Genomic DNA, 24,934 nt, shown 5'->3' with positions numbered 1-24,934 from the left:
GCCCACGCACTGCAACGAAGAGTAGACCCCGCTCTCAGCAACCAGAGAAGGCCCACGTGCGGCAACAAGGACCCAACGCAGCCAAAATAAATAAATTAATTAAATTAAAAAGAAAAAAGTATAACAACAATGGCTTTGATAGTTTAATTCAAGTAGAGAATTACCCAAGAACTGCTCGACATCTCATTTCTGTCAACAACAATCCTATCTACCTCCCAGGACGATAAGTACTGCAGAATTCTAGACTGGTTCATTAGAAGCTTTCTTCTTCTAAAAAGATTTTTAAAAACAGTTCTATATGATAATTTTCTAAGTACATGAGAATTGTTCCTCGTTTACCTTTATAAAGACTTCTTTCTCCAAATATGACCCCAGCTTGCACAAGAAAAGAGAGCCACAGACCTCAAGTTATTGTTAAACTAAGACGAAACAGCCGACCCAGCGAGTGCACCCTGGAAACGAGATCTTGGCAGCGATAACAACTCCTGACTTTTCTCAACCCTGACAACGTACAAGGCACAATGAATTCACCGAGTCCCCACAACCACCCTGGGAGCCCAATATTATTGGTGTTCCCATTTTACACATGAGGAACCAAAGGCAGAGTACAAAGCCAGTAAACAGAAGAGTCACGACTCAAAGGCAAGCAGTCTGGCTCCAGAAGCCGCCCTCTTCTCCCCCCTGTTCTCCAGCCTCTCCAGACAGCTGACTAGACAAAGTGCAGGCAGGGAGACCCAGGGCCCTGCTCATTCCCAAGCCAGCGCGCGGGGCACACAGTCCGCGCCAAGCTGCTTTACAGAATGAGTCTCCTTGCTTTACATTCGCCCCTATCAAATCTCCTTCCCCTCCCCCAACGAGGAGAAACACACCTTGCTCACTGTGAAAGGGGAGCCGCTGACCGGGAACCACCTGCTGTTTACAGAGGCACCCAGGATGTACAGGGTGCAATTCCCCTCGCTGGCTTCAAAGACAAACCTCCTATTGTCTGCACCAGGGGAGGAACAAGAAGCCTTGCAACTGTAGGTTTCTGCAAAGGTCACAGGAGGTTTGGCTAAACCCTAGGACACCGAAGCGGGTGAGGGACGCCGCATTTTTGCTGCTGAAGGCTGCGCAGCGCCCACAGCAGCTGCTGGTGGGAGCAGCATGTAACACACCCACAGCTGCGGCGGCCTCGCCGCCAGCTGCACGTTTTAAAATAAAAGACGTCCTGACCCCCAAGATGTGCACAGCCTGCCTCTATCTCGGCCCTCGCGCGGAACACTGCCTCCACCCACACCAATCCCGCAACCGGGTGGCCACTGACGGAATTCCAGCTCCGGGAGGGCGACCGGGAGGGAAGGCGGGGACGCCCCAGCCTGCCTCCCTGCAGAGGCCAGATCGGCGGGGCCGGAGGCCACGGCCCGCACCCGGACACGCGCGTCCCGACTCCCCGGCCCCGCACCTCCCCGACTGCGCACCCGAACCGCGCCGACACCCCGCACTCAGGCCCGGCACTCCACTCACGCCCACCCTAGGCCGGGCACGCTCACACCCCAGGGCCGGGCACACTCACCGGCCCGCACGCCGGGCCGGGCACACTCTCACCCACCTCACACCCTGGCCCCGCGAGGCCTGGGCCCCTCGCGCCCCTGCGCCCCACCCGCAGCCGGACCTCTACACACAGAACCCGCCCCTCCCCGGCCCGGCCGCGGCACCGCCCGCCCCATCAGTCGCCAAGGACCCGTATCCTCGCGGGCCGGGCCGGGGACCTCCGCGAGGCCGGGCGGGGGCCACAGCGCCGGCCTCTCCGCCATCTTCCCGGCCCGCGCCGCCCACCGTCCGCGCTCTCACCCGCAGGCTGCGCGCGGGCCGCGCGGCCACAGCCCCTCATCCCGGCTCGCACGCCGCGCGTGAGCTGCTCGCGGCTCTCCCGCGCCGCCGCCGCCCGCTCGGTGCGCGCCCTCCGCCGCCGCCGCTGCCGCCGCCGCCGGCCCAGTGCGCCGCGACCGCGCGTCCTCCCGTCACCAGCGCAACCCCCCGCCTCCGGCCCCGCCCCCGCCCCGCACGGCCCCCACCGCCAGGGGACGCCGCCGCGAGCCCCATGCACATGCGCCGGCGCGCGGCACGCCGGGAGCAGGAGTCCCGCCGGGGGCGTGCGCTGCATGCCGGGAGTCGGGAGCATAGTCGCGCTGGCTCCGGCCACAGCGCGGGTATGGGTTACTAGCGCTGTCCTGGCGAGTCCCGGGATGCTTCGGGCGAAGAGGGGCGCCCCTGGCCCGGGTCACCCGGGGCCCGGGGTACGACGGGCGGAGAGGGGCGGCTGCTGGCCAGGTGATGCCGAAGCGCTCCCTCCAGCCCCGCGGTCCGCACCACGGCCGACGTTGCCTGTCAGATCGCTCCTGAGATTCTTCCGATCACCTTCGGTGCGATGCAGTTGACATTTCCTACGTGTCGGTGTGGATTTGGTGTCATTTTACCTACTCAAACCATGTTGGACTTCCTGGAAAAGATTTCACTTTTCCTCGATTCTGGAAAGTTGTCAGCCACTGTCTCTTAAAATATTGGCTCTCCTCCGTTCTTATAGGTTCTCCCTATGTATCTGTCAGCTAAACTGGACGGCCTGTGTCCTCCGTGTCTCTACGATTTTCTCTCTTTTTGCTCTGTCATCTTAACTCTTGGTAATTGCTCAGTTAAGCTTTACTATTGTTCTCTTTAGCGTTTTCTAATGAGTTTAGCCTGCTCTTCGGGCTTTTAAAAATTATTATTACCTATACAGTATTCATTTCCAGAAGTTGTAGTATTTGACATGCATGTCGATATAAATGGAAGCTAACCAGCCTGAAACTCCCACAACAAAACAGAGAAGCCCACACCACTCCGTGGCCACAGCCCGGATCCCATTCGCACACGGAACTGCAAAAGGCTGAAAGCTCAAGCTCAGAAGCCCTCAGTTGAGTTCCACTTCCGGTCTGCAGCTCACTCCCTCAGTGGGCCGCTGCTGCAGTGCTTTGCCTCCCGGCTCTCTGATAGGGACTCTGTCACCACTCTGGCTTCCCTTTTGGCCCATCCTCACACTGCACTCCCATACACAGGAAAAATGGTCTCTGCTCTCCTGTCTCTAGCTCCCTCTCCGTTGTGCACACTTGAGAAAGCCCAGTCTGGAGGAACCCCACCATTCTCCATCATGAATGCTGCAGAAACATCACAGACCTGCGCTGGCTGGCTTCACTTTAAACTTAGAAGGAGCACTTCACACTCCTTGGCAATCTTGTGATTTTTCTCCAGAGGGTAAGTCTCCCATTCCCCAAAGTGAGCATAGGAATTTCTTAGGCCCCTCTAGTTGAGCCTCCCAGATGAGAACAAAACTTATCACCAAACCCAAAGGCCCACCCATATCTGTCCCTGCCCTTCACCTTCCCTCCTGAAAATGGGCAGGCAGTTTCCCTGCTCCTATACAAGGCAGGCCCTCCTCTGATGAACTGGAACCCATTCCCTCTTGCAAAATCTCAAAGATTTTGTTCATCTGTCTCCTCTCCTGCATCATCTGTTTGTCTCTCTGTGTTTTATTATTTGCATGAGCATACAAAGCCACTGATATTTCTCGTTATAAAAACAAAATGCCTCCTTTAACTCCACTTATCCCTCCCAGGTCCTTGGGTCCCCTGGTGGCCATGCTTCACAAAAGACTTGCCTGCACCTCACCATCATATTGTTTTTGTTTGTTGGTTTTGTTTTGTTTTTTATTGAAGTATAGTTAATTTACAATGTTGTTAGTTTCAATTGTATAGCAAAGTGATTCAGTTATACATTGTTTTTTCAGATTCTTTTCCATTATAGGTTATCACAAGATATTGAGTATAGTTCCTTGTGCTATACAGTAGGTCCTTGTTGTTTACCTATTTTACATATAGTAGTGTGTATCTGTTAATCCCATACTACTAATTTGGGATGAATGGATAAAGATGTGGTGCATATATACAATGGAATATCATTCAGCTATAAAAAAGAATGAAATGATGCCATTTGCAGCAACATGGATGGACCCAGAGATTATCATACTAAGTGAAGTAAGTCAGACAGAGAAAGACAAATATCATATGATATCACTTATTTGTGGAATCTAAAAAAATGATACAGGGAATTCCCTGGCCGTCCAGTGGTTAGAACCTGGCGATTTCACTGCTGTGTCCCGGGTTCAATCCCTGGTCGGTGAACTAAGCCACAAGCCGTGTGGCATGGCCAATAAATAAATAAATATGTTTTTAAAGATACAAATGAACTTATTTACAAAACAGACTCACAGACATAGAAAACAATCTTATGGTTACCAAAGGGGAAGGTGGGGAGGGCTACATTAGTAGTTTGGGATAAATTAACTACATTAGTAGTTTGGGATAAATTTATAAATAAATAATAAATTATTGAAAACATAGATGTGAAATTCATACATTAAAATTGTTAACTGAATGCCAACATACAAAAAACACAGAATGCTTAAGAATATACAAGAATGTAATGATAGGGACTTTCCTGGTGGCACAGTGGTTAAGGATCTGCCTGCCAATGCAGGGGACATGGGTTTGAGCCCTGGTCCGGGAAGATCCCACATGCCGCGGAGCAACTAAGCCCGTGTGGCACAACTACTGATCCTGCTAGAGCCCGTGAGCCACAACTACTGAGCCCGTGAGCTACAACTACCGAAGCCTGTGTGCCTAGAGCCGGTGCTCCGCAACAAGAGAAGCCACTGCAATGAGAAGCCCACACACCGCAAGGAAGAGTAGCCCCTGCTCACCACAACTAGAGAAAGCCCGTGGGCAGCAACGAAGACCCAACACAGCCAAAAATAAATAAATAAAATAATTAATTAATTATTTAAAAACAGAATGTAAGGATAACATGACATCAGAAAAATCTATCAGTGTAATTTAGCATATCATCAGACTAAGGATAAAATCACCTCCTTCTCTCAATTGTTGATAAAAGTCAGCATCTCTTTATGATCAAAAAATTTTTAACTGAGACTACAAAGGAAACTTTATTAACCGGATAAAGGCTATATACCAAAATCCCACACAAATTATTTTCAACAGAGAATCTTTGGATACAAACACTTTAAGGTCAGGAGCAAGAAAGGATGCCTGCTAATGTTGGTGGGTGGAGGCGGGTGTGCTCAGCCGATGCAACAATAAAAGAAAAAAAAGAGCCTAAGGATTAGAAGAGAATAACCTAAAGTCTCAAAAATTGAAGATAATATGAAATTCTACACAGAAAATGTACAGAATCAACAAAGTATCAGAATCAGTGAGTTCAATAAGATCTGCTCACAAAACCCAACAATGGTTCTCTACAGATGAGAAACCACCAACTGGAAAATATGATGGAAAGTGAGATGCCCTTCACAACACCAACAGAAGCTATAAACCATGTAGGCATTAAGCTAATTAAAAATATACAAAACCTTTATAGAGGACACGTAAAAACTCTATGAAAGTATCTTAAAAGAAAGCCTAAATGAATGGAGAAACATACAATGTTCATGGACCAGATGGCATAACACTGTAAAGATGTCAATGCTCACTAAAGTGGTCTAAAAAACCAAAATATTAATAATCCAGTTCTTGTAAGATTTTTTGAGGAATGTGAAAAACATTTTTTAGATATACATGGAAGAATAAAAGTCAGTTCATTTTTTTTTTTTTTTTTTTTTTCGGTACGCGGGCCTCTCACTGCTGTGGCCTCTCCCGTTGCAGAGCACAGGCTCCGGACGTGCAGGCTCAGCCGCCATGGCTCACGGGCCCAGCCACTCCGCGGCATGTGGGATCTTCCCGGACCGGGGCACGAACCCGTGTCCCCTGCATCGGCAGGCGGATTCTCAACCACTGCGCCACCAGGGAAGCCCGCTAGTTCAGTTTTGAAGGAGGACATACAGCAGGCAGGTACTCTACCAGATGTTAGGATCTACTCCAAAGCAATGGTACTTGATAGGCTCAGGAACACAAATGGACCAATAGAACAGAAAAAAGAATTCAGAATCTCACTAATGTATAAAAGGTAATGGGGAAAGATTGATTATTTAATGTATTCTTTGTTGAGGAATTATTTGAAGAAACATGAAGCTGGATCCACATCTAATATGTATAAAATTGGGTTCCCAATAGATTATCCACATAAATATGAAAAGTAGAAGAAAGTAAAACTGAAATACTTCTAAAAAAAATAGAGAGGTGAATCTTTATGACCTTGGAGAGGGTAAAGACTTATTAAAACCACAAAACTACAAGCCACAAGGCAAAAAATTAACTAATTTGACTACCTCTGAGTTAATTTCTGTTAAACAGATGACATCACAGTTAAAGTTAATAGATGACGGACTAGCAGAAGACATTTGCAATCTAACTCTGACAAGAGATTGGTATCTAGAATATACAAGAGCTTTTGCATATTAACAACGAAACAAAACAAAAAACAGGAACTCCAATAGAAACATAGGCCAGAAACAAAACCCCTCAAAACATATACCTATGAAAAGACAATTCACGAAGGGGGAAAGCCCACTTGTTATTTGAGGAGATCGTGAAACTCACTAGGAATCCATTAAGGACAAATTGAAACAACCATGATATGCATCTGATTGGCAAAAATAAGAACACTGTATAACACTTAGTGTTGGGGAGGGTGTAGTGAATTGGGAACTCTCAGGCCCGGCTACTGGGAGTGTAAATGGACTTAGCAGCTCTGAAGGGCAACCTAGCGGTAGTCAGTGAAATTAAGCGTGCAGATACCTTATGAACAAGCAACCCGTTCTTGGATAGATAATCCAGAGGAATTTTCTTTCCTAGGGACCAGGTAAAAAGATACTCAGCACTACGTGATTTGCAGTGATGGGGAATAAGAGGCAACTTAGGTGTCCATCATCAGGGACAGACGCGCAGACTGACAGTGCTACGCAGCAGTTAGGGACAAAGAACCAGAGGTATGGAGAACAAGAGAAGATCCTAAAAACAAGGCGCTGCGTAAAAAATTAAGTGAAGTGGGCTTTATAGCACAACATGTAAATTAAGTCACATACACCACACAACAGTACATATTTTACCTGCAGTGGGCTCTGTGCCAGGTCTGGGGCTCCGCCCACGAGCAGGGACAGGCTGATGGTCCCCTGGGTTGGTGGTAACTGGTTTCCATCTTAATCCGATTACAGCTCATCAGAAATTGCTTAGGTGTTCTATCAGGGACGCTCTTTATTCCCCAAGGAAGCTGTCTCGGCACACCAGGCTTAGTATAATTTTTCCTTTACGGTAGGTACTGTCATCATTCTCTCTTCCGGGTGGAGACGCTGAGCACAGAGTTGAGAAGCTTGGCCATGGTCGCCCGGCAGTCCGCTGATAGGACTAGGGGCTCAGCCCCACGCGTCCTAGGGAGTTTAGAGGAGAGGGGTGGATGCGCCCCCACCCGCTCTTTTTCCTCCCCTGCAGGAGGCTGGTTGCTGAGACGTCAAACAGCCTTCAGACCTCCTTTGATTTTGCTGCCTAGAAAATAAGACAGGCTGACTTCTTTTTTAAAATATTTTTAACTTTCATTGAGATATAATTGACATACAATAAACCACACAAATTTAAAGGATACAATTTGACGATAAGCTTTGATGTATTGTTTAATTCTTAATTTCACATCTGTGAAAGAATTACCACATCAAGACAATGAACGTGGCTGACACTTCCCCAGTCCTGCAGGCCCCAGTGAACCCGCACTCTTACCCTCCCCCCCCCACCTCCAGGGAACTCTGCTTTCTGTCACTAACTATTAGGTCAGTTTCATTTTCTAGAATTTGGTGTAAATGGAATCCTTTTCTCCTAGGTTAAACACCTAGGAGTAGAATGGATGGCTCATATGCGAGGTGTATGTTGGACTTTTTATGAAGCCTCCGAACCATTTTCCACGTGGCTGTACCACTTTCCATCCCCACCAGCAGTGATGAGGGTTTCATTTCCACACACACACACACACACCCCATAAAATTACTATCTTAATCATCTTTAAGTGAACGGTTCAGTAGTGGTAAGTATATTCATATTGTTGTGCAACAGCGCTCCAGATCCAGATCTTGCAAAACTAAACCTTTCTGCCCATTAAACAACTCCTTATTCCTCCCTCTCGTCAGCCACTGGCAACCACCACTCTACTTTCCATTTTTATGAATTTGATTACTTTAGATACCTCACATAAGTAGAATGTATTTGTATTTGTCTTTTTGTGACTGACTTATTTCACTCAACATAATGTCCTCCAGGGTCATCTATGTTGTAGCATGTGTCAGAATTTCCTTCTGTTTTAAGGCTGAGTAATATTCCATTATATATACACACCACATTTTGTTTATCCATTTGTCGATGGACACTTGGGTTGCTTCCACCTCTTCACTATTATGAATAATGCTGCTATGAACATGGGTATGCAAATATCTCTTTGAGATCCGTCTTTCAGTTCTTTTGGGTATATACCCAGAAATGGGATTGCTGGATCAAATGGTAGTTTTTTGGTGTTTTTTTGTTTTTTTATACATTTATTTATTTATTTTTGGCTGCATTGGGTCTTCATTGTTGTGCGTGGGCTTTCTCTAGTTGCGGCGAGCGGGGGCTACTCTTTGTTGCGGTGCCAGCCTTCTCATTGTGTTAGCTTCTCTTGTTGAGGAGCACAGGCTCTTGGCGCGCAGGCTCAGTAGTTGTGGCAGTGGGCCTAGTTGCTCCGCGGCGTGTGGGATCTTCCTGGACCAGGGCTCAAACCCGTGTCCTCTGCACTGGCAGGCGGATTCTTAACCACTGTACCACCAGGGAAGTCCCCAAATGGTAGTTTAGTTTTAACATTTTGAGGGACCTCCATACTATTTTCCACAGAGGCTGCACCAATTTACATTTCTACCAAAAGTGTCCATGAGTTCCAGTTTCTCCACATCCTCACCAACAATTGTTATTTTTTGTTTGTTTTATTTTTTTTATAGGCACCATCCTAATGGGTGTGAAATGGTATTTCATTGTGGTTTTGATTTGCATTTCCCTAATTGTTAGTGATGTTTAGCATCTTTTTGTCACTTCGTTGGCCATTTGTCCATCATCTTTGGAGAAATGTCTGCTCAAGTCCTTTGCCCATTTTTAAATCTGGTATTTGTTTTGTTGTTGTTGTTGAGTTGGAGTTCTTAATATATTTTGGCTATTAACCTCTTATTAGATATAGGATTTGTAAATATTTTCTCCAATTCTGTGGGTTGCCTTTTCACTCTCTTGATTGTGTCCTTTGATGCACAGAAAAGTTTGTCTGATGTAGTCCAATTTACCTATTTTTGCTTTTGTTGTGTGTGCTTTGGTGTCATATTCAAGAAATCTTTGCCACATTCAATGTTATGAAGCTTTTCCCATTTTCTTCTATGAGTTTAGTGGCTTTAGGCCTTTGATCCATTTTCAGTTAATTTAAAAAAATAAATTCAGTTATTATTTATTTATTTTTGGCTGCGTTGGGTCTTCGTTGATGCACATGGGCTTTCTCTAGTTGTGGCGAGCGGGGGCTCAGTTAATTTTTAAATACAGCATGAAATAAGGGTTCAACTTCATTCTTTTGCATGCAGATAGCCAATTTTCCCAACACCCTTTGTTGAAAACACTGCCCTTTCCTCATTAGATGCTCTTGGCACTCTGGTCAAAGATTATTTTCTCACCGACGTGAGAGTTTATTCCTGGGCTTTCTCTTCTGCCCCATCGGACTCTATGTCTGTCTTCTTGCCAGTGTGAGTGTGCCCAGTCTTTTTTAATTTCAGCAATTTTAATGGGTGTTCCTCATTGTGACTTAGAATTGAATTTTCCTAATGATTAATGGTGTTGAGTATCTTTTCATGTGTTTGTTTGCCACTCATAAATCTTCTCTAGGGACTTCCCTGGTGGTGCAGTGGTCAAGAATCGCCCTTCCAATGCAGGAGACACGGGTTCAAGCCCTGGTCTGGGAAGATCCCACATGCTGCGGAGCAACTAAGCCCGTGTGCCACAACTACTGAGCCCGAGTTCTAGAGCTCCTGAGCCACAACTACTGAGCCCACGCACCACAACTATTGAAGCCCATGCTCCTAGAGCCCGTGCTCTGCAACAAGAGAAGCCACCGCAATGAGAAGCACGCGCACCACAATGAAGAGTAGCCCCCACTCGCCGCAACTAGAGAAAGCCTGTGTGCAGCAAGGAAGACCCAACGCAGCCAAAAGTAAATTAAAATAAATAAATAAAAATAAATCTTCTCTAGTGAGGTATCCATTCACATCTTTTGCCTGACTGTCCCTTCTCTTTGTCCCTTTCCTCACAGCAGGAGACCCAAAGGGAGCATTGGGATGGATTATGGGCTCATGTTTTCAGGCTAGAGGAGACAAGCGGGTGACACTGAATGATGGGGTTTGGTGGAGGGCAATGGAGAGGAGGACCCGGACGTGTGTCCAGCAGCCTCCCAGCCTCTCGGGCCACCTTGGCCCCTCCCACCTGGGCTGGACCCAGAGATGAGTGCCCAGGACTCCATGGGGGAGGCTCACCTTCTGCTCCCCAGGGTTACTAGCCGGAGTGCAGGCCATGGCCCAGGACACTTGTGGACCCACATCTGTGTTCAGGGAAGCCGGACAGTTTGGTGGGCACAGCTGCTCAATAAGGCCATGTCCCCAGCTGTGTCCAGGGCAGGGACTGGCTCCCAGGACCCGTGCACTGTCCAGGACGTCTGCCTGTGCCTTAGGTCTGGGATCATCCGATCGCAAGGAGTGGGAGCCCTGGGTGCTGCTCACCGTGAGGAGAAGACCCAGCTGGGAGGACACAGAGTTGGCTCACAAAGATGGCAGGAGGCTGTCCTGGAAGCCTGGGACCCCTCTGTCCCCACGATTTTCTCTCCTCTCTATCTCTCTGTGGAGTCTGGCTCCTCTGCTTCTCCACTTGGGGCCCCTCACCCTGGCAGTAAGTGCACTGTCTGTGTCACTAGCCCTTGCAGGGACGGGCACCTGCCCCTCAGCTGTACAGAGGCTCAGAGAGCCTGCAGCACCCAGTCCAGTCAGCATGGCCTGGGGGAGGCTCTAGGACAGGCACATGGACCAGTGTGGACGTCCCTCAAGGCAGCAAGTACCTGTTTAACTGTAAACTCCCCTCATATGGGATGTAATGGGTACAAGAAAGGCTCTGGCCATGGGCAGAGGGGGCATTCTGGGTGCCTGCCCTTGCCAGCTGCTCCCTGTTGAACAAATTGGCCCCCCCCCGCCCAGTTCTTGCCATGGGTGGCCCTGCTCTGCGGGAGACATGATGCCCTTAGACCAGAGTGCAGGCAGAGGCAAAGCCAGCTATATTCCCATCTGCAGGGGAAGCCAGAGACCTGTGATGTGGCCTCAAAGAACAGAAGAATCAAATGTACGGAGAAAAGCGGATGGAGAAATGGGTCCGTGGATTCATGAAAAAGTGCAAAACTGCTGCAGTTAGTGCTGGGTCCCCGGAGATTTCTTCTCCTGAACAATGGTGAGCAGTGACTCAGTTCTTCACGAAACCCAAGTGGAGAACAGCTGACAGCTTCCTACATTTCGGTACTAAGTTTCTAAAATCTGGAAGCATGTAAAGGGGAGTCACCCCGCCTCCACAGTCAAGTGGAGCACTGGCTGCAGCAAACGCTGCATTCTAAAGTCTGTGAGAGAATGTTCATTTGCAGCTCCATCCTCCCCAAAGTAATTAATGATAATGACATATATAATAAGGTCCTTACAGTAGAAAATAAAGGCTAGAAAGCCACAGTGAATTTCAAACTGTAGGTATAACGGAATAGTTGGTTGTTAACATAAAATGGTTGTTGAAAAGTTTCCGGCTTTTTCTACAGTGGATTTACTCCCAGACACAGGCGTTTAAAAACCACCACTAGGGGGGCTTCCCTGGTGGCACAGTGGTTGAGAGTCTGCCTACTGATGCAGGGGACGCGGGTTCGTGCCCCGGTCTGGGAAGATCCCACATGCCGCGGAGCGGCTGGGCCCGTGAGCCATGGCCGCTGAGCCTGCGCGTCCGGAGCCTGTGCTCCGCAACGGGAGAGGCCACAACAGTGAAAGGCCCGTGTACCGCAAAAAAACCCAAAAACAAACAAACAAAAAAACCCAAAAACACAAAACACCACTAGGGCTTCCCTGGTGGTGCAGTGGTTAAGAATCCGCCTGCCAATGCAGGGGACACAGGTTCGAGCCCTGATCCGGGAAGATCCCACATGCCACGGAGCAACTAAGCCCGTGCGCCACAACTACTGAGCCTGCGCTCTAGAGCCCGCGAGCCACAACTGCTGAAGCCCGCTCACCTAGAGCCCATGCTCTGCAACAAGAGAGGCCACCGCAATGAGAAGCCCATGCACGGCAACAAAGAGTAGCCCCCGCTCGCCAAAACTAGAGAAAGCCCATGTGCAGCAATGAAGACCCAATGCAGCCAAAAATAAATAAATAAATTTATAAAAACAAAGCAAACAAAAAAAATGGATCTCCATTCCATTTCCTTACAATAAATAAATAAATAAATAAAAACCACCACTAAGCCTAAGCCAAAATGGGCAAGGAAAAGACGTCGTCGTCGCTGGATACGGAGCTCAGGTGCGTCCACTTCTCCTGGCTGTCTGCCTCACAGCTATGGTGGGAGTAACAAAGGAGCTGTGGAGAACTGTGGGGGGTGGGGAGGGAGCCTGCGGGGACGGGAAGGGCTCCCCTACGTGGCTTCAAGCTCAGCATGAGCGCCATGTCCCCACCGACCTCCCTGGGGACACCCAAGACCAGCCAGCATTCTGTGACCATCAGTGACGCCCCAGGACACAGAGACGTTATTGAAAACATGACCATAGGTGCATCTCAGGCTGACCGTGCTGTCCTGGTTGTTGCTGCTTCTGTCTCCAAGAATGGGCAGACCCCTCCCCGAGCAGGCCCTCTGGCTTACACACTGGTGTGACACCACTAACTGCAGGTATTAACAAGATGGGCTCCACTGAGCCCCCCTGCAGCCAGGAGGGATGGAAAATACCTGGTAGAGGTGGTAGCATAGTGGAACCGAGCTGCCCGCAGCTCGTCCAGCTGACAAGCCCTCGCATCCACCCCTCCAGCACATCTACACAATTGGTGCATTGGCACCAAGCCCGTGGGCTGAGAGGAGATGGGGGTTCTCAAACCCAGCGGAGTGGTCGCCTGTGTCCACGTGCACAGCGGTAGCTTTGAGTGAAGCTCTTCTTGGGGAGTGTGGACTTCAGTGTCAAGAACGTGTCTGTCAAAGATGCTCGTCGTGGCAACAGCAAAAATGATCCAGCAACACAAGTGGCTGGCTTCACAGCCCAGGTGACTATCCTGAGTCATCCAGGCCTTGTCAACACTGGCTGGGCATCTGTTGCTTGCAAGTCTACTGAGGTGAAGAATGCTGATCACTGTTCTGGGAAGAGCCTGGAAGATGGCCCCAGATTCTTGAAACCTCGTGATGCTTCATTCATTGAAATGGTCCCCAGCAAGCCCATGTGTGTTGAGAGCTTCTCTGACGATCCTCCTCTGGGCCATTTTGGTATTTGTGACATGAGATGGAAGGCAGCTGTGAGTGTCATCAAAGCAGTAGGTGAGAAGATTGCTGGAGCTGGCAAGAAAGTTCAGAAGGCTAAACGAATACACTTAACCCTTGAGCCACGTGGGGATTAGGGGCACCAACTCTCCACGCAGTTGAAGATCCGGGTATAACTTTACTTCCGTATCTGCACATTCAACAACCCCAGATTTCTTTATTGGAAAGAAAAAAAAGCTGCATATAAGTGGACCCACAGTTCAAACCTGTGTCGTTCAAGGGTCAACTGTATTGTCCCTAATACCTGCCACCCACTCTTAGCCTGTGGTGGAAGAACAGTCTCAGGACAGTCTCAATTGGCCATTTTAGTTTAATAGTTAATGACCGGCTAATGAGAACAATACATCATAAAATCTTCAGAAGAAAAAAAGAATGTTTTGTGGACCACTGTTGCAGGGGTGTTGCATGGCAGTTTTAAGTTACTAGTTTTTAAAATCAGAACTATTTTTTTCTTAATATTTATTTGGCTGCGCTGGGTCCTAGCTGCAGCACACAGGATCTTTGTTGCAGCATGTGGGATCTAGTTCCCTGACCAGGGATCGAACCCGGGTCCCCTGCATTGGGAGCGCGGAGTCTTAGCCACTGGACCACCAGGGAAGTCCCCAAATCAGAACTTTTTAATGGAAACAACTGGACCAAAACTCTGTCACAGAATTTTGAAACAAAGTTTAATGAGAAAACAAAGTTTAAAACAAAGTTTAATGAGAAAAAAAAGTTTTGGATCAGATTTCCCAAGTTGACCCAATCCAAGGGGAAAGGAGGAAGGCCTGAGAGGAACAGGTGTGAGGCACAGGCCGAGCCAGGAACACCCGAGTCTTCAGAAGTCGGGAGGTGCGGAGGAAGGCCAGTGGGGTGCCGGCCCAGGGGCTCCACACTGTCGGGCCTGGGGGGAGGAGCAAGCTGTTGCCTCACACAGGTCAAGAAGGGAATGGGAAGGGGGATTGCTGAGTCCTGTCCTCAACTGTGGGCTCCTCACGGGGAGAGGGAGACGCAGCCAGAGTCAGGTGCGTCCTCGGGTCCTGTTGGGGGTAACACAGGAGTGCGGTGGAGGTAGTGGTAGAGGCCAGGAAGGCTTGATGAAGGAAGACTGGAACTGCCTTGAAGTCGGTGGGATGACGGCACGAGGGGACAGAAGCAGCACAAGCAAAGGTGCAACGCAGCAAAGATGGGAACGTGACTCTGGAGCTGGCAGGGCCTGGCTTTTTGTCTCCTGGAGACTATGGGCTCCGTCCTGGAGGCCGTGGAGCGTTGGCATGTTTTTGAGGAGTGAGGCATCGTCAAGGAGGGCTTCAGAGTTAATCTTCAGGCCATCCAGGAATGAGGACTGTGTGGGATCCTCAGAGGTGCTCGGTGAGGCTCATCTCACCTGTCTCCCGGGCGAAATATAGAGGCTTCTCTGTTCCTCAGAGATTGTAAGTCAGTTTCTTGATTACCCAAACCTCATGGTCCATTTCCTTCACATAGGATTTGAGGGTAGAGAAGCTCTCGTGCAGCTTGTGGCTGAGTGGGGCCCCTGTCGTTAGGGAGCCAGAGGGAGGTTGTCCAGAGACAGGCTCACCAACCCCGGTCTGCTCCTCAGCTTTGCCCTGGTGCTGAGACCAGGTGCCCTGTCCTCCAGGAAGTGGACACAGAAGAGCAGAAAGCCAGGGCACAGGGGAACCCACCAAGGGCCCGTCCGTTGTCAGTGGTACCAGTGTTGCTGCCAGGAATGCAGCCCTCTTTGAACACAAGTTTCAGGGGACGTTGGGGGATCTGGGAGTGGGTCTTAAGATTCAAATTTCAGTGGCTCCAAGCACTGCCGGCTGCTGTTTCCATCCCCGTTGTAGGGATCAGACTACAGGTGTGGTCACTGCCCTCGGCTGTCCGGCCACAGGTCTCCCAGGCAGTGCCTGGGTGGCGTCTGCACACGTCTGGATCTTCATGTATCCATTTTCTTTCCTCTGAGGCTTGGAGTCTAAGCGGAAGGGAGGTTTCCTCAGACTTTCTCTAATGAGTGAACAAGTTTCTGCTGAGTTAAAATCATTTCTCTTGCCCTCTTGGGAAGTAAGTTCAGGGTTGATGAAGCTTTAGAGTGACTCCAAACTATTCAGTAGCACACCTGCAGTCTCTCATCTGTCCTCACAGACGCCCAACCGCACCCATTGTGAGTCCCTGGGGGGAATAACAGAAGCATGGGTTTGGGGTCGGACAGATGGATCTGAATTCACTTAGTATGCGGTCATAGACAATTTGTGTAACCCCCAACCTTAGTCTTCTTACCTGTAAGATGGTGATGTTAATACCTACCTGGTGCGTGTGGGGCACTCAGCACAACCTGGCACGTGGCAGGTACTCGATGAATGTCAGATACTGCTCTCATCACGTGGATTTTACCAGGTTCATGCCCAAAGGGCAGCAATATCTCTATGAGCTCTGAGTGCTTAGGAGATAACTGTTTCCTTCAGTTAGTGACAAGACGCAGGTTCTGACTTACAGCTCCTCGGCTCGTGCTGTGCATTTTATCTTTAACCACAGCCACCTAGAAGTCCTCCCAAGTAGTTCTGACTCTCCACAGACCCCAGCTGGTCCATGAGGGTCCCCGCCACCAAGGACCGTCCCCACAGTCCTCAGACCCCAGGGTGCCGCCTCCCGCATCATCTGCGCAGACCTTAACAAGCACCAGGGGACCAGGGCCTCTTCAAGTTGGGTGACCAAGTGCCCCAGTGGAGTCAGCGACCGTCCTACGCTTACAATTGTATCGCAGCCCGCGCGACTCCTTTACGCTCGGCCGGCCCTGCACTCGGAACCCGGCCCACCCGGGAGGCCTCGTTAGCCGACTCAGGTCGGCCGCCTGCCTCACCAGCCAATAAGCAGCCCTGTGCCCGCCTCCCTCGGACCGACCGCGCCCCCGGGACGCTCAGAAGAAGGTCCCCTGGGGCCAAGTCGCCTCCACCCTGCGGCAGCCGCGACTGCTCACGATGCTGGGGCCTAGCGATCCCCAAGTCAAGGGCTGAAAGAGAACCGCCAGGGCCCCGCCCGGAACCCCGCTCCCCAACCCTCGGTTTCCCCAGCCTCTCAGCCACCGCGGCCCGAGGAGGGTGGGCCGCCGAGCACCATAGAGTCGACGGTCCTCCCTGCGTCCTAGAGTGACTCGAGGGGGGGGGGGGCAGGCGCAGGCCCCGCCCCGGGACCACTTCCGGCGGTGCGGCCCGTCCCGCGGGTGGGCCCAGCCTCTTGGGGGCGCCCGGGTCTCCGAGAGGCGCGGGGGCAGCCGTCTGAAGTTGGTTAAGGGCGGATGTGATTGAGGTACCTGCAGCTAAGGGCAGCTGGGCCTGCAGAGGCGAAGGTGGCCCAGGCGGCTGCCGCGATATGCTTGGTCTAGGGAAGCCCCTAAGAACGCAGCTCAGTGTGAACGAAAATCCTGTATCTCCAGGCTGACTTCTCGAGCACGTGTCAAACTTTCCCAGGGATCCGGTCCGATTTACGGTCTCATCCTGCGTCCGCTGGGACTGCGGCCCGTGAGGGCTCGAGTCTCCAGCCTTAGTTGACTCCAGTTACTGTCCGTCTAGGCCGGGCGAGGCGTATCTCCTTGTGGTTGTGACTTGCATATCCCTGAGAGCTAATTATGTTGAGCATCTTTTCACGTGCTTGTGGACCATCTGTATATCTTTTTTGCCCAAATACCTATTCAAATCCTTTTCCAATTTTTAAATTATTTATCTTTTTATTGTTGAGTTGTGAGAGTTATTTATATGTTCTGGATACAAGTCCCTTATTTCAAATATATGATTTGCGAATATTTTCACACTTCTGTGCGTTGTCTTTTCACTGTCTTGATAGTATCATTTGCAGCACACAAGTTCTTAATTTTAATGTGGTCCAATATTTCTATTTTTGTTTTGTCATGTGCTTTTGGTGTCTTTTTCAAAGAATCTGCTTTTGGTTTTATTCAAACACTGTTTCCTTTTTTTTTTTTTTTTTGCGTTACGCGGGCCTCTTCACTGCTGTGGCCTCTCCCGTTGCGGAGCACAGGCTCCGGACGCGCAGGCTCAGCGGCCATGGCTCACGGGCCCAGCTGCTCTGCGGCATGTGGGATCCTCCCGGAACGGGGCACGAACCTGTGTCCCTTGCATCGGCAGGCGGACTCCCAACCACTGCGCCACTAGGGAAGCCCTCCTTTTTTTTTTTTTTTTTTGGCGCACTGCTGAGGGACCTTAATTCCTCCACCAGGGACTGAACCCCGCCGACAGTGAAAGTGCCAAGTTCTAATCACTGGACTGGCAAGGAATTCCCTGTTTATACATACATACATGTATATATATATATTTATTTATTTAATTTGGCTGTGTTGGGTCTTCGTTGCTGCGCACGGGCTTTCTCTAGTTGCGGCGAGCGGGGGCTCTTTGTTGTGGTGCACGGGCTTCTCATTGCGCTGGCCTCTCCTGTTGTGGAGCACGGGCTCTAGGCACGCGGCCTCTAGAGCACAGGCTCAGTAGTTGTGGCGCTAGGGCTTGGTTGCTCCGCAGCATGTGGGATCTTCCCAGACCGGGCTTGAACCCGTGTCCCCTGAATTGGCAGGCGGATTCTTAACCACTGTGCCACCAGGGAAGTCCCAGTTTACTTTCTCTTTATTATTTCTTTCTACTTCCTTTAGGTTTGGTATTTTTTGTCTAGCTTAAGTTGAACATTTAATTTGCTGATTTTTAAAATTCTGACTTACAATTATTAAAGGACAAGTTATTTGCTAAAAGCTTATAAATTAATGGACAGAAAATTGGACTTAGTAATAGGCTGGTTTCTTCAAGCTTCTAGGTAATAGAAGTTAAAGAAGGTAGTAAGGGAAAGGGAAGGCCCTGGATATTTTATGGGAGGGAAATGGGCAAAAAGAGAACAAAATTCAGGATAAATGGAAGAAAAGGGCTGCCTCTTTCTCCTGACTCCCTGGAATTTGTTTAATAAGTATGGGAACAGAAGCAGGTATTGTGGGTTTTCTATAGCTATCTTTTACAAGTCGATATTTCTTGCTTTTGGATCACATGGATTTAGAAAAGATATCGTTTTGTTTCTAGGCTTTTAAAATTTTTTATTTATTTTATTTTTGGCTGTGTTGGGTCTTTGTTGCTGTGCGTGGGCTTTAGCAGGGGCTACTCTTCATTGTGGTGCACAGGCTTCTCATTGCTGTGGCTTCTCTTGTTGCAGAGCACAGGCTCTAGGCGCGTGGGCTTCACTAGTTGTGGCACGGGGGCTCAGTAGTTGTGGCTTGTGAGCTCTAGAGCGCAGGCTCAGTAGCTCAGTAGTTGTGGCGCACCGGCTTAGTTGCTCCGCGGCATGTGGGGTCTTCCCGGACCAGGGCTCGAACCCATGTACCCTGCATTGGCAGGAGGATTCTTAACAACTGCGCCACCAGGGAAGCCCTGACTTATTTAAATACCACTTTATGGAGATAAATGCACAGCCCATCAATTCACCTATTCAAAGTAAACAACTGAGAAGCGAAGTTCGCGCGCATTTTTGTGCAGGCGAGCCTCCCCGCCCAAGGTCTGTACTGGGCACACTCCACCCCCCCCACCCCCGTGCCCCCAGACCCCGGCGGAGACTCCCCGCTCTTCGAGTCGAAACCAGGCGGCAACCATTCGAGCGGAGGACAACCGGAAGTGCGTCCTGCCCGGTCGGACCCGTAAGACCAACTCGGCGGCCTAGGCCCCGCCCTTCAGGTCGCGGATCACCGAGGGCGATTCCTCCCGCTGTCCTAGAGCTGCCTCCCAGAGGGGGCAGGGGTCTCTAAGTCGCTTTCGGGAACCAGGCCGCGCTTCCGGCCGCGCGCGTCTCTCTGCTCTGCTTGGGGCCGCGCGCCAGGTAAGGGGGCGCGGCGGGAAGCGGGGGTGGGAATGGGTCTCCCTGCTCGCGAGACGGCGAACGCTCTGGAGGCAGGAGGCCGATTCGGCAGCTCGGGACCGCACCGCAGGGCGCTGACCGCGGCCGGGGCGGCGGCTCGGAAGAGCTTGGGTGGCCGCCTTGGGGCGCTGCTTCCTCCGGGCGCTCCTTCCTCCGGGCCGGGGGGCAGCGCGCTGGCCTCCAGGGACCGGGGCCTGAGCGGCAGGCGACGGGGCGGCGGAAGGCTGTCTCGATACTGGCCAGGCCCTGAAGGAAAACCCGTGGGTGGTCGTTGGCAGCCGGGGTGAGGGGGCCCGGCCTTCCCGGGAGAGTGGGGTACGAGGAAACCGGTGGGGAGCTCCCCGTGCGCCCGGGCCCGCCGCGCTGAGGCCCGCAGGCCGGGGGTGGGGACGCCTTGGGGACAGCTCTGCTCGGCACCTGGCGCGGCTGCGGTGGGCCGGGCGCTCCTGCAGAAGCAGGTGTGGGGTGTCGTGCTGTTCTTCAGGTGACGTCTCAGCCCTTTTCTCCAGGTACTGCATCCACCTCTCCTAACACCTGCGCCTCAGCCCTTCCTGCTTGAGGGACGCCGTCTGGTCCCTCCTGCAGGCACTTCTGAGTGGACGGGCCTGGGTTCTAGTCCTTGACTTGAGCAGTTGTTTCCGCCTCGCTTTCCTTGTTGGTGGTAAGAACGATAACCCGCTCGTGCAGAGCCGTTCGCCGCTTGGAGGTGGAGTAGCTGAGTGTTCTTGGAGTGGTCAGTGGCAGCGGCAGTGGCTGTTGTGTCCTTGTGTTTTCTGGACCTTTCTTCTCCTTCATTCTTTAATCCGTTATTTATTTGGAGAACTTATGTTGCTCTCCTGTTTGCCGATTCTCTTCCTGCTCTCCTCCCCACCTCGTCTCCCTTTTCTGCCGGCTCCTGCCTCCCCTCTTCCAGGGACTGGAGAGGGGCCCCTCTGCCACCTGCTTCCAGGGCACCTTCCGTCCTGCTGGCTGTCATCAGTGGTTCACACCATCAGCATCTGGGAGGTGGAGACCATATCAGTTCTCATTCACTGGCCCAAAGGAGTCACTGGGCTTCTCTTCCACCCCGCTTCCAGGCAGTTGCGGCTGGGACCTCCTACCTGGGCTGCCGGTCAAAGAGCAGGAAGCAGCGATGTCTGCCATGGCTCCTGCAGCTCCACATGTGCATCGCCCTGGTGACAGTCACAGTGGCTGCATGAGTTTCCTGGGCGCCCAGCTGCCTCCAGAGGTGGCAGCAATGCCCCAGCTCCTGAGGGACCTGGACAGGGCCACGTTCAGAAAGTTGCTGAAGCTGGTGGTCAGCAGCCTGCAGGGAGAAGACTGCCGTGAGGCTGTGCAGCGCCTCGGGGCTGGCGCAGACCTGCCTGAGGAGCGGCTGGGGGCCCTGATCGCTGGCACACACACCCTGCTCCAGCAGGCCCTCCGGCTGCCCCCGGCCAGCCTGAAGCCCGATGCTTTCAAGAACCAGCTCCAGGAGCTCTGCATCCCCCAAGACCTGGTCGTGGACTTGGCCAGTGTGGTGTTTGGGAGCCAGCGGCCTCTCCTTGACTCTGCGGCCAGGCAGCAGGGGGCCTGGCTGCCCCACGTTGCCGACTTCCGGTGGAGGGTGGACGTGGCCATCTCCACCAGCGCCCTGGCCCGCTCCCTGCAGCCAAGCGTCCTGATGCAGCTGAAGCTCTCGGATGGGTCAGCCCTCCGCTTCGAGGTCCCCACAGCCAAGTTCCAGGAGCTGCGGTTCGGTGTGGCCATGGTCCTGAAGGAGATGGCCGACCTGGAGAAGAGGTGCGAGCGCAAACTGCAGGACTGAGCCTTGCTCGCCGGTCCCCTTCTGGTCACTGGGGATAGCTGGCTCAGACCGGTGTCTCCAGAGCAAAGGCCGCCCTTCCCAGGAGGCACTCCAGTGAGTGTTTGAGTATAATCGTGTATTTCTCTAAGTGAAGAAGACAGCTGTGTCTTTCCCTTTTTTTGGAAGTAAAGCAGCTACACAAAATATGTTCTCCTGGTTAGGCATCAAACTGCAGGCCCCGTCCCCCCAGCTGTCAGTTGGTCTTGTTGCCAGGTAAGGGCACCCACTGCTCCGGTGTGGCCGTGTGTGGTCTAGTCACAGTCTGGGGTCCAAGCCAAGGCCTTTGTGAGGACACAGAGGTTGCTCAACCTGGCCCCGCCTAACAGCTGAGCCCTTTTGCTCCTGTGATTTTGGGAACCCTGTGCTTCAGGGTGCACATTTCATTCCCCTGTTTTAAATCCCTGACCTTATGGAGACCATTCTAGTGGGGAGAGGGAGGCATTACGAAGTGCATCATACAAACAAGTGGTGTAGCTCATGGGAGGATGGGAAGTGGTGCAGGAGGTAGAGCAGCCTTTGGAGGTGGGGGGCAAGGCTGTGGGAGAACTGGGCTGTCATTTTAAATTGGGTCGTGGGGGGACCTCCCTGGTGGCCCAGTGGTTAAGAATCCTCCTTCCAACGCAGGGGACGCGGGTTCAATCACTGGTCGGGGAACTAAGATCCCACATGCCATGGGGCAGCTAAGCCTGCGCGCCACAACTACTGAGCCCACGCGCCGCAAACTGCAGAGCCCATGTGCTCTGGATCCCGCGCGCTGTAACGAGAAAGAAGTCTGCATGCTGCAACAGAAACCACACGCAGCCAAAAAAAAAAAAAAAAGGCATGGGTTGCGCCTTCTTGAGGACATGGTACCTGAGCAAAGACTTAAAGGAGGCGAAGTGGAGGGAGCAGCTTGTGGTGCACAGGCCACGTGGCTGCAGCCAAGTGGGGGGAAGGTGAGTGGAGGGCACAGGGGGCAGTCCCAAGGGCCTCTCTAAGAGCTTTGGCTCAGTTCTGAGTGAAATGAGTGTGATGTGACAGTTGTTTTCAGAGGATCACACTGGATGCTGTGTTGACAGCAGAGCGTAGGGCAGCAGCGTAGGCACTGGGAGTCTGGTGGGTTGGGGGTGGCAGGGGAGGGGGAGCAGGGGCCTCGCCTGGCTGCCTCTAGGGCGGGAGTGTGCAGAGCCCGTGGCCAGCCCTGCACCCTCCAGCATAGCCACACCCCGGGTAGGGGCCTGGCGTGTCTCTGCCTCCATGCTCTGCCACGAAACCCGGTCACAGGTCTGGTAGTATTAATAGGCCCGAGCATCAGGCAGGAACCTCCTCTGAAAACAGCAAATGAGCTTGGGTGTCCACCTGGCACCTGCCCTTCCCCAGCGCCCCCTTCCTGCCCCCTGCTCCATGCCATGACCCATCAAGAGCGGCAGTGTTTGCTCTGTGCTGTTTCCAGAACACTCCCACGATCTCGGTTATTTAAGGCCTTTCCCTGAGTGAGGGTCCTAGCAAGTTAGGTGTGGGCCAAGGGCGCAGAGGACGCCACCCTAAGATGCTGCTGTGCTCTTGGAGCTAGAGTTTCAGAGGCCAGGCCGCAGGTGGGGCCCCGTCTTGGCTCAGCTGAGGAGTGCAGACTCCCCAGGTCTCCTTCAGCATCAGCTGGCATCCTTGGGCTCTGCTTCCCTGAGGACAGGAGCTGGACTGGGCTGTGCTCGCTGTTGCCCGGCCTGCTCAGAAGAACGTGCACAGATAAGCTGAGCACCACATCTGCCTCAACCAGTGATGGAGGCTTTCCTGTCACAGCCACTGTGCTGTGACTTCTTCCTTGACCGTTGGGCATGTGTCAGGAATATGTACTCATTATGATATGTTTGGAAAATCCGAAAAAGTAAAACAAACAAAAAGATTCAAAAAGCTCCTTTGCCCATAGATGGTCATGGAGAAACGGTCTTGACCAGACTTGACATTTACGCTCTGTGCTGTCTCTGTGTTAACACACCTCTGTTCATGTAACTCTTCCTGATGTGAGGGTCTGTCTAATGGCAGCAGAACATGCATCTTCCCGGTGGCGTGCCAAGTTTCTCTTGGGCAAAACAAACAAAGCACCACAGACCCGGCAGCCTATAAAATAACAGACATTGATTTCACAGTGTGGAGGCCGATGTCCGAGGTCAGGGGGCCAGCAGGGGCGGGTGAGACCCTCTTCCTGTGTCCTCACGTGGAGGAAGGGGCAGGGGAGCTCTGTGGGGTCTCTTATCAGGGGGACTCCACCTTCATGACCGAAGCACTCCCAAAGGCCCCACCTCGTAACACCCTCACGTTGGGCATTAGGATCTCAACACGTGCATGTACATTCGGGGACGCAGACATTCAGACCAGGGCAACTGCTGTGTTTCATTTTTTTTCTTAATTAAAAAATCACTGATGTTGGGACCTCCCTGGTGGCTAAGTGGTTAAGACTCCGCGCTCCCAATGCAGGGGGCCCAGGTTCGAACCCTGGTCAGGGAACTAGATCCCACATGCTTGCTGCAACTAAGAGTTCGCGTGCCACAAGTAAGGAGCCCTCGAGCTGCAACTAAGACCCGGCACAACCAAATAAATAAATATTTTTAAAAATCACAGGACTTCCCTGGTGGCGCAGTAGTTAAGAATCCACCTGCCCATGCAGGGGACACGGGTTCGTTTACTGGTCCGGGAGGATCCCACATGCCGCGGAGCAACTAAACCCATGTGCCGCAACTACTGAGCCCGCATGCTGCAACTACTGAAGCCCACACGCCTAGAGCCCGTGCTCCGCAACAAGAGAAGCCACCACAATGAGAAGCCCGCGCACCACAATGAAGAATAGCCCCCGCTCTCTGCAACTAGAGAAAGCCAGCACGCAGCAACGAAGACCCAACACAGCCAAAAAAAAAAAAGATGAGTGATGTTATGCAACTAGATGTGCAGCTAGAGATTATCGTACTGAGTGAGGTAAGTCAGACAAATACCATATGATATCACATGTTTGGAATCTAAAATGCATACGATAAAAATGAACATATCTACGAAACAGACTCACGTGGAGAACAGACTTGTGGTTGCCAGGGGGGTGGGGGTGGGGGAGGGAAGGACTGGGAGTTTGGGATTCGGAGATGCAAACTAGTATATAATGAATGGATAAACAACAAGGTCCTGCTGTGCAGCACAGGGAACTATATTCAGTATCCTGTGATAAACCGTAATGGAAAAGAATATGAAAAAAAGAATATATATGTATAACTGAATCACTTTGCTGTACAGCAGAAATTAACACAACATTGTAAATCAACTATATTTCAATAAAAAAAATTTTAAATCATTGATGTCAATAGTAAACGGTAGAAGGATTTTATATTAAAACTCTTTAGAAGTAGGAACAGAGGAGGCAGAATGTGACCACTTTCTACATTGAATCATTCCATGTGTAGACTTTGGTGTTGGCTTCTTTTACTTAACACAGTGTTGTAAAAAAAGAATGTGATCATTTTAGGGGCTTCCCTGGTGGCCAGTAGTTAAGAATCCTCCTGCCAATGCGGGGGACACAGGTTCGAGCCCTGGTCCAGGAAGATCCCACATGCCGCGGAGCAACTAAGCCCGTGCGCCACAGCTACTGAAGCCCGCT

At 51.4% G+C, this 24,934-nt stretch overlaps 1 protein-coding gene and 1 long non-coding RNA gene across 5 annotated transcripts; both read left to right on the top strand.

Annotated features, from left to right (window-relative positions):
- The first annotated feature begins 2,129 nt into the window (after positions 1-2,129).
- Positions 2,130-10,210, top strand: LOC114487874 (uncharacterized). The gene is made up of 3 exons (XR_003683390.2): positions 2,130-2,657; positions 3,102-3,267; positions 9,894-10,210. It is a non-coding gene; the product is annotated as an uncharacterized lncRNA (long non-coding RNA).
- A 9,088-nt stretch (positions 10,211-19,298) lies between these two features.
- COMMD5 (COMM domain containing 5) lies at positions 19,299-24,217 on the top strand. Of its 4 annotated transcripts, none has more exons than XR_008619464.1 (3): positions 19,299-19,430; positions 20,546-21,369; positions 23,960-24,217. XR_008619464.1 is itself a non-coding variant. In XM_028500470.2 (3 exons), exon 3 carries the CDS (start codon positions 20,602-20,604, stop codon positions 21,274-21,276), a length of 675 nt encoding a protein of 224 aa, XP_028356271.1. In that variant the 5' UTR covers positions 19,299-19,430; positions 19,979-20,130; positions 20,546-20,601; the 3' UTR covers positions 21,277-21,452. The 4 variants fall into 4 exon arrangements, 2 of the variants coding, with proteins under 2 accessions (XP_028356271.1, XP_028356270.1); XR_008619463.1 differs by lacking the exon at positions 23,960-24,217 and adding an exon at positions 21,940-22,097; XM_028500470.2 differs by lacking the exon at positions 23,960-24,217 and adding an exon at positions 19,979-20,130 and having other exon boundaries at positions 20,546-21,452.
- Positions 24,218-24,934: the final 717 nt, after the last annotated feature.

This window comes from Physeter macrocephalus, chromosome 15 (assembly GCF_002837175.3).
Source record: "Physeter macrocephalus isolate SW-GA chromosome 15, ASM283717v5, whole genome shotgun sequence".
Taxonomy (NCBI): Eukaryota; Metazoa; Chordata; class Mammalia; order Artiodactyla; family Physeteridae; genus Physeter; species Physeter macrocephalus.
Note: the sequence above shows the minus strand (reverse complement) of the source record. Positions and strands in the feature narration are given on the sequence as shown.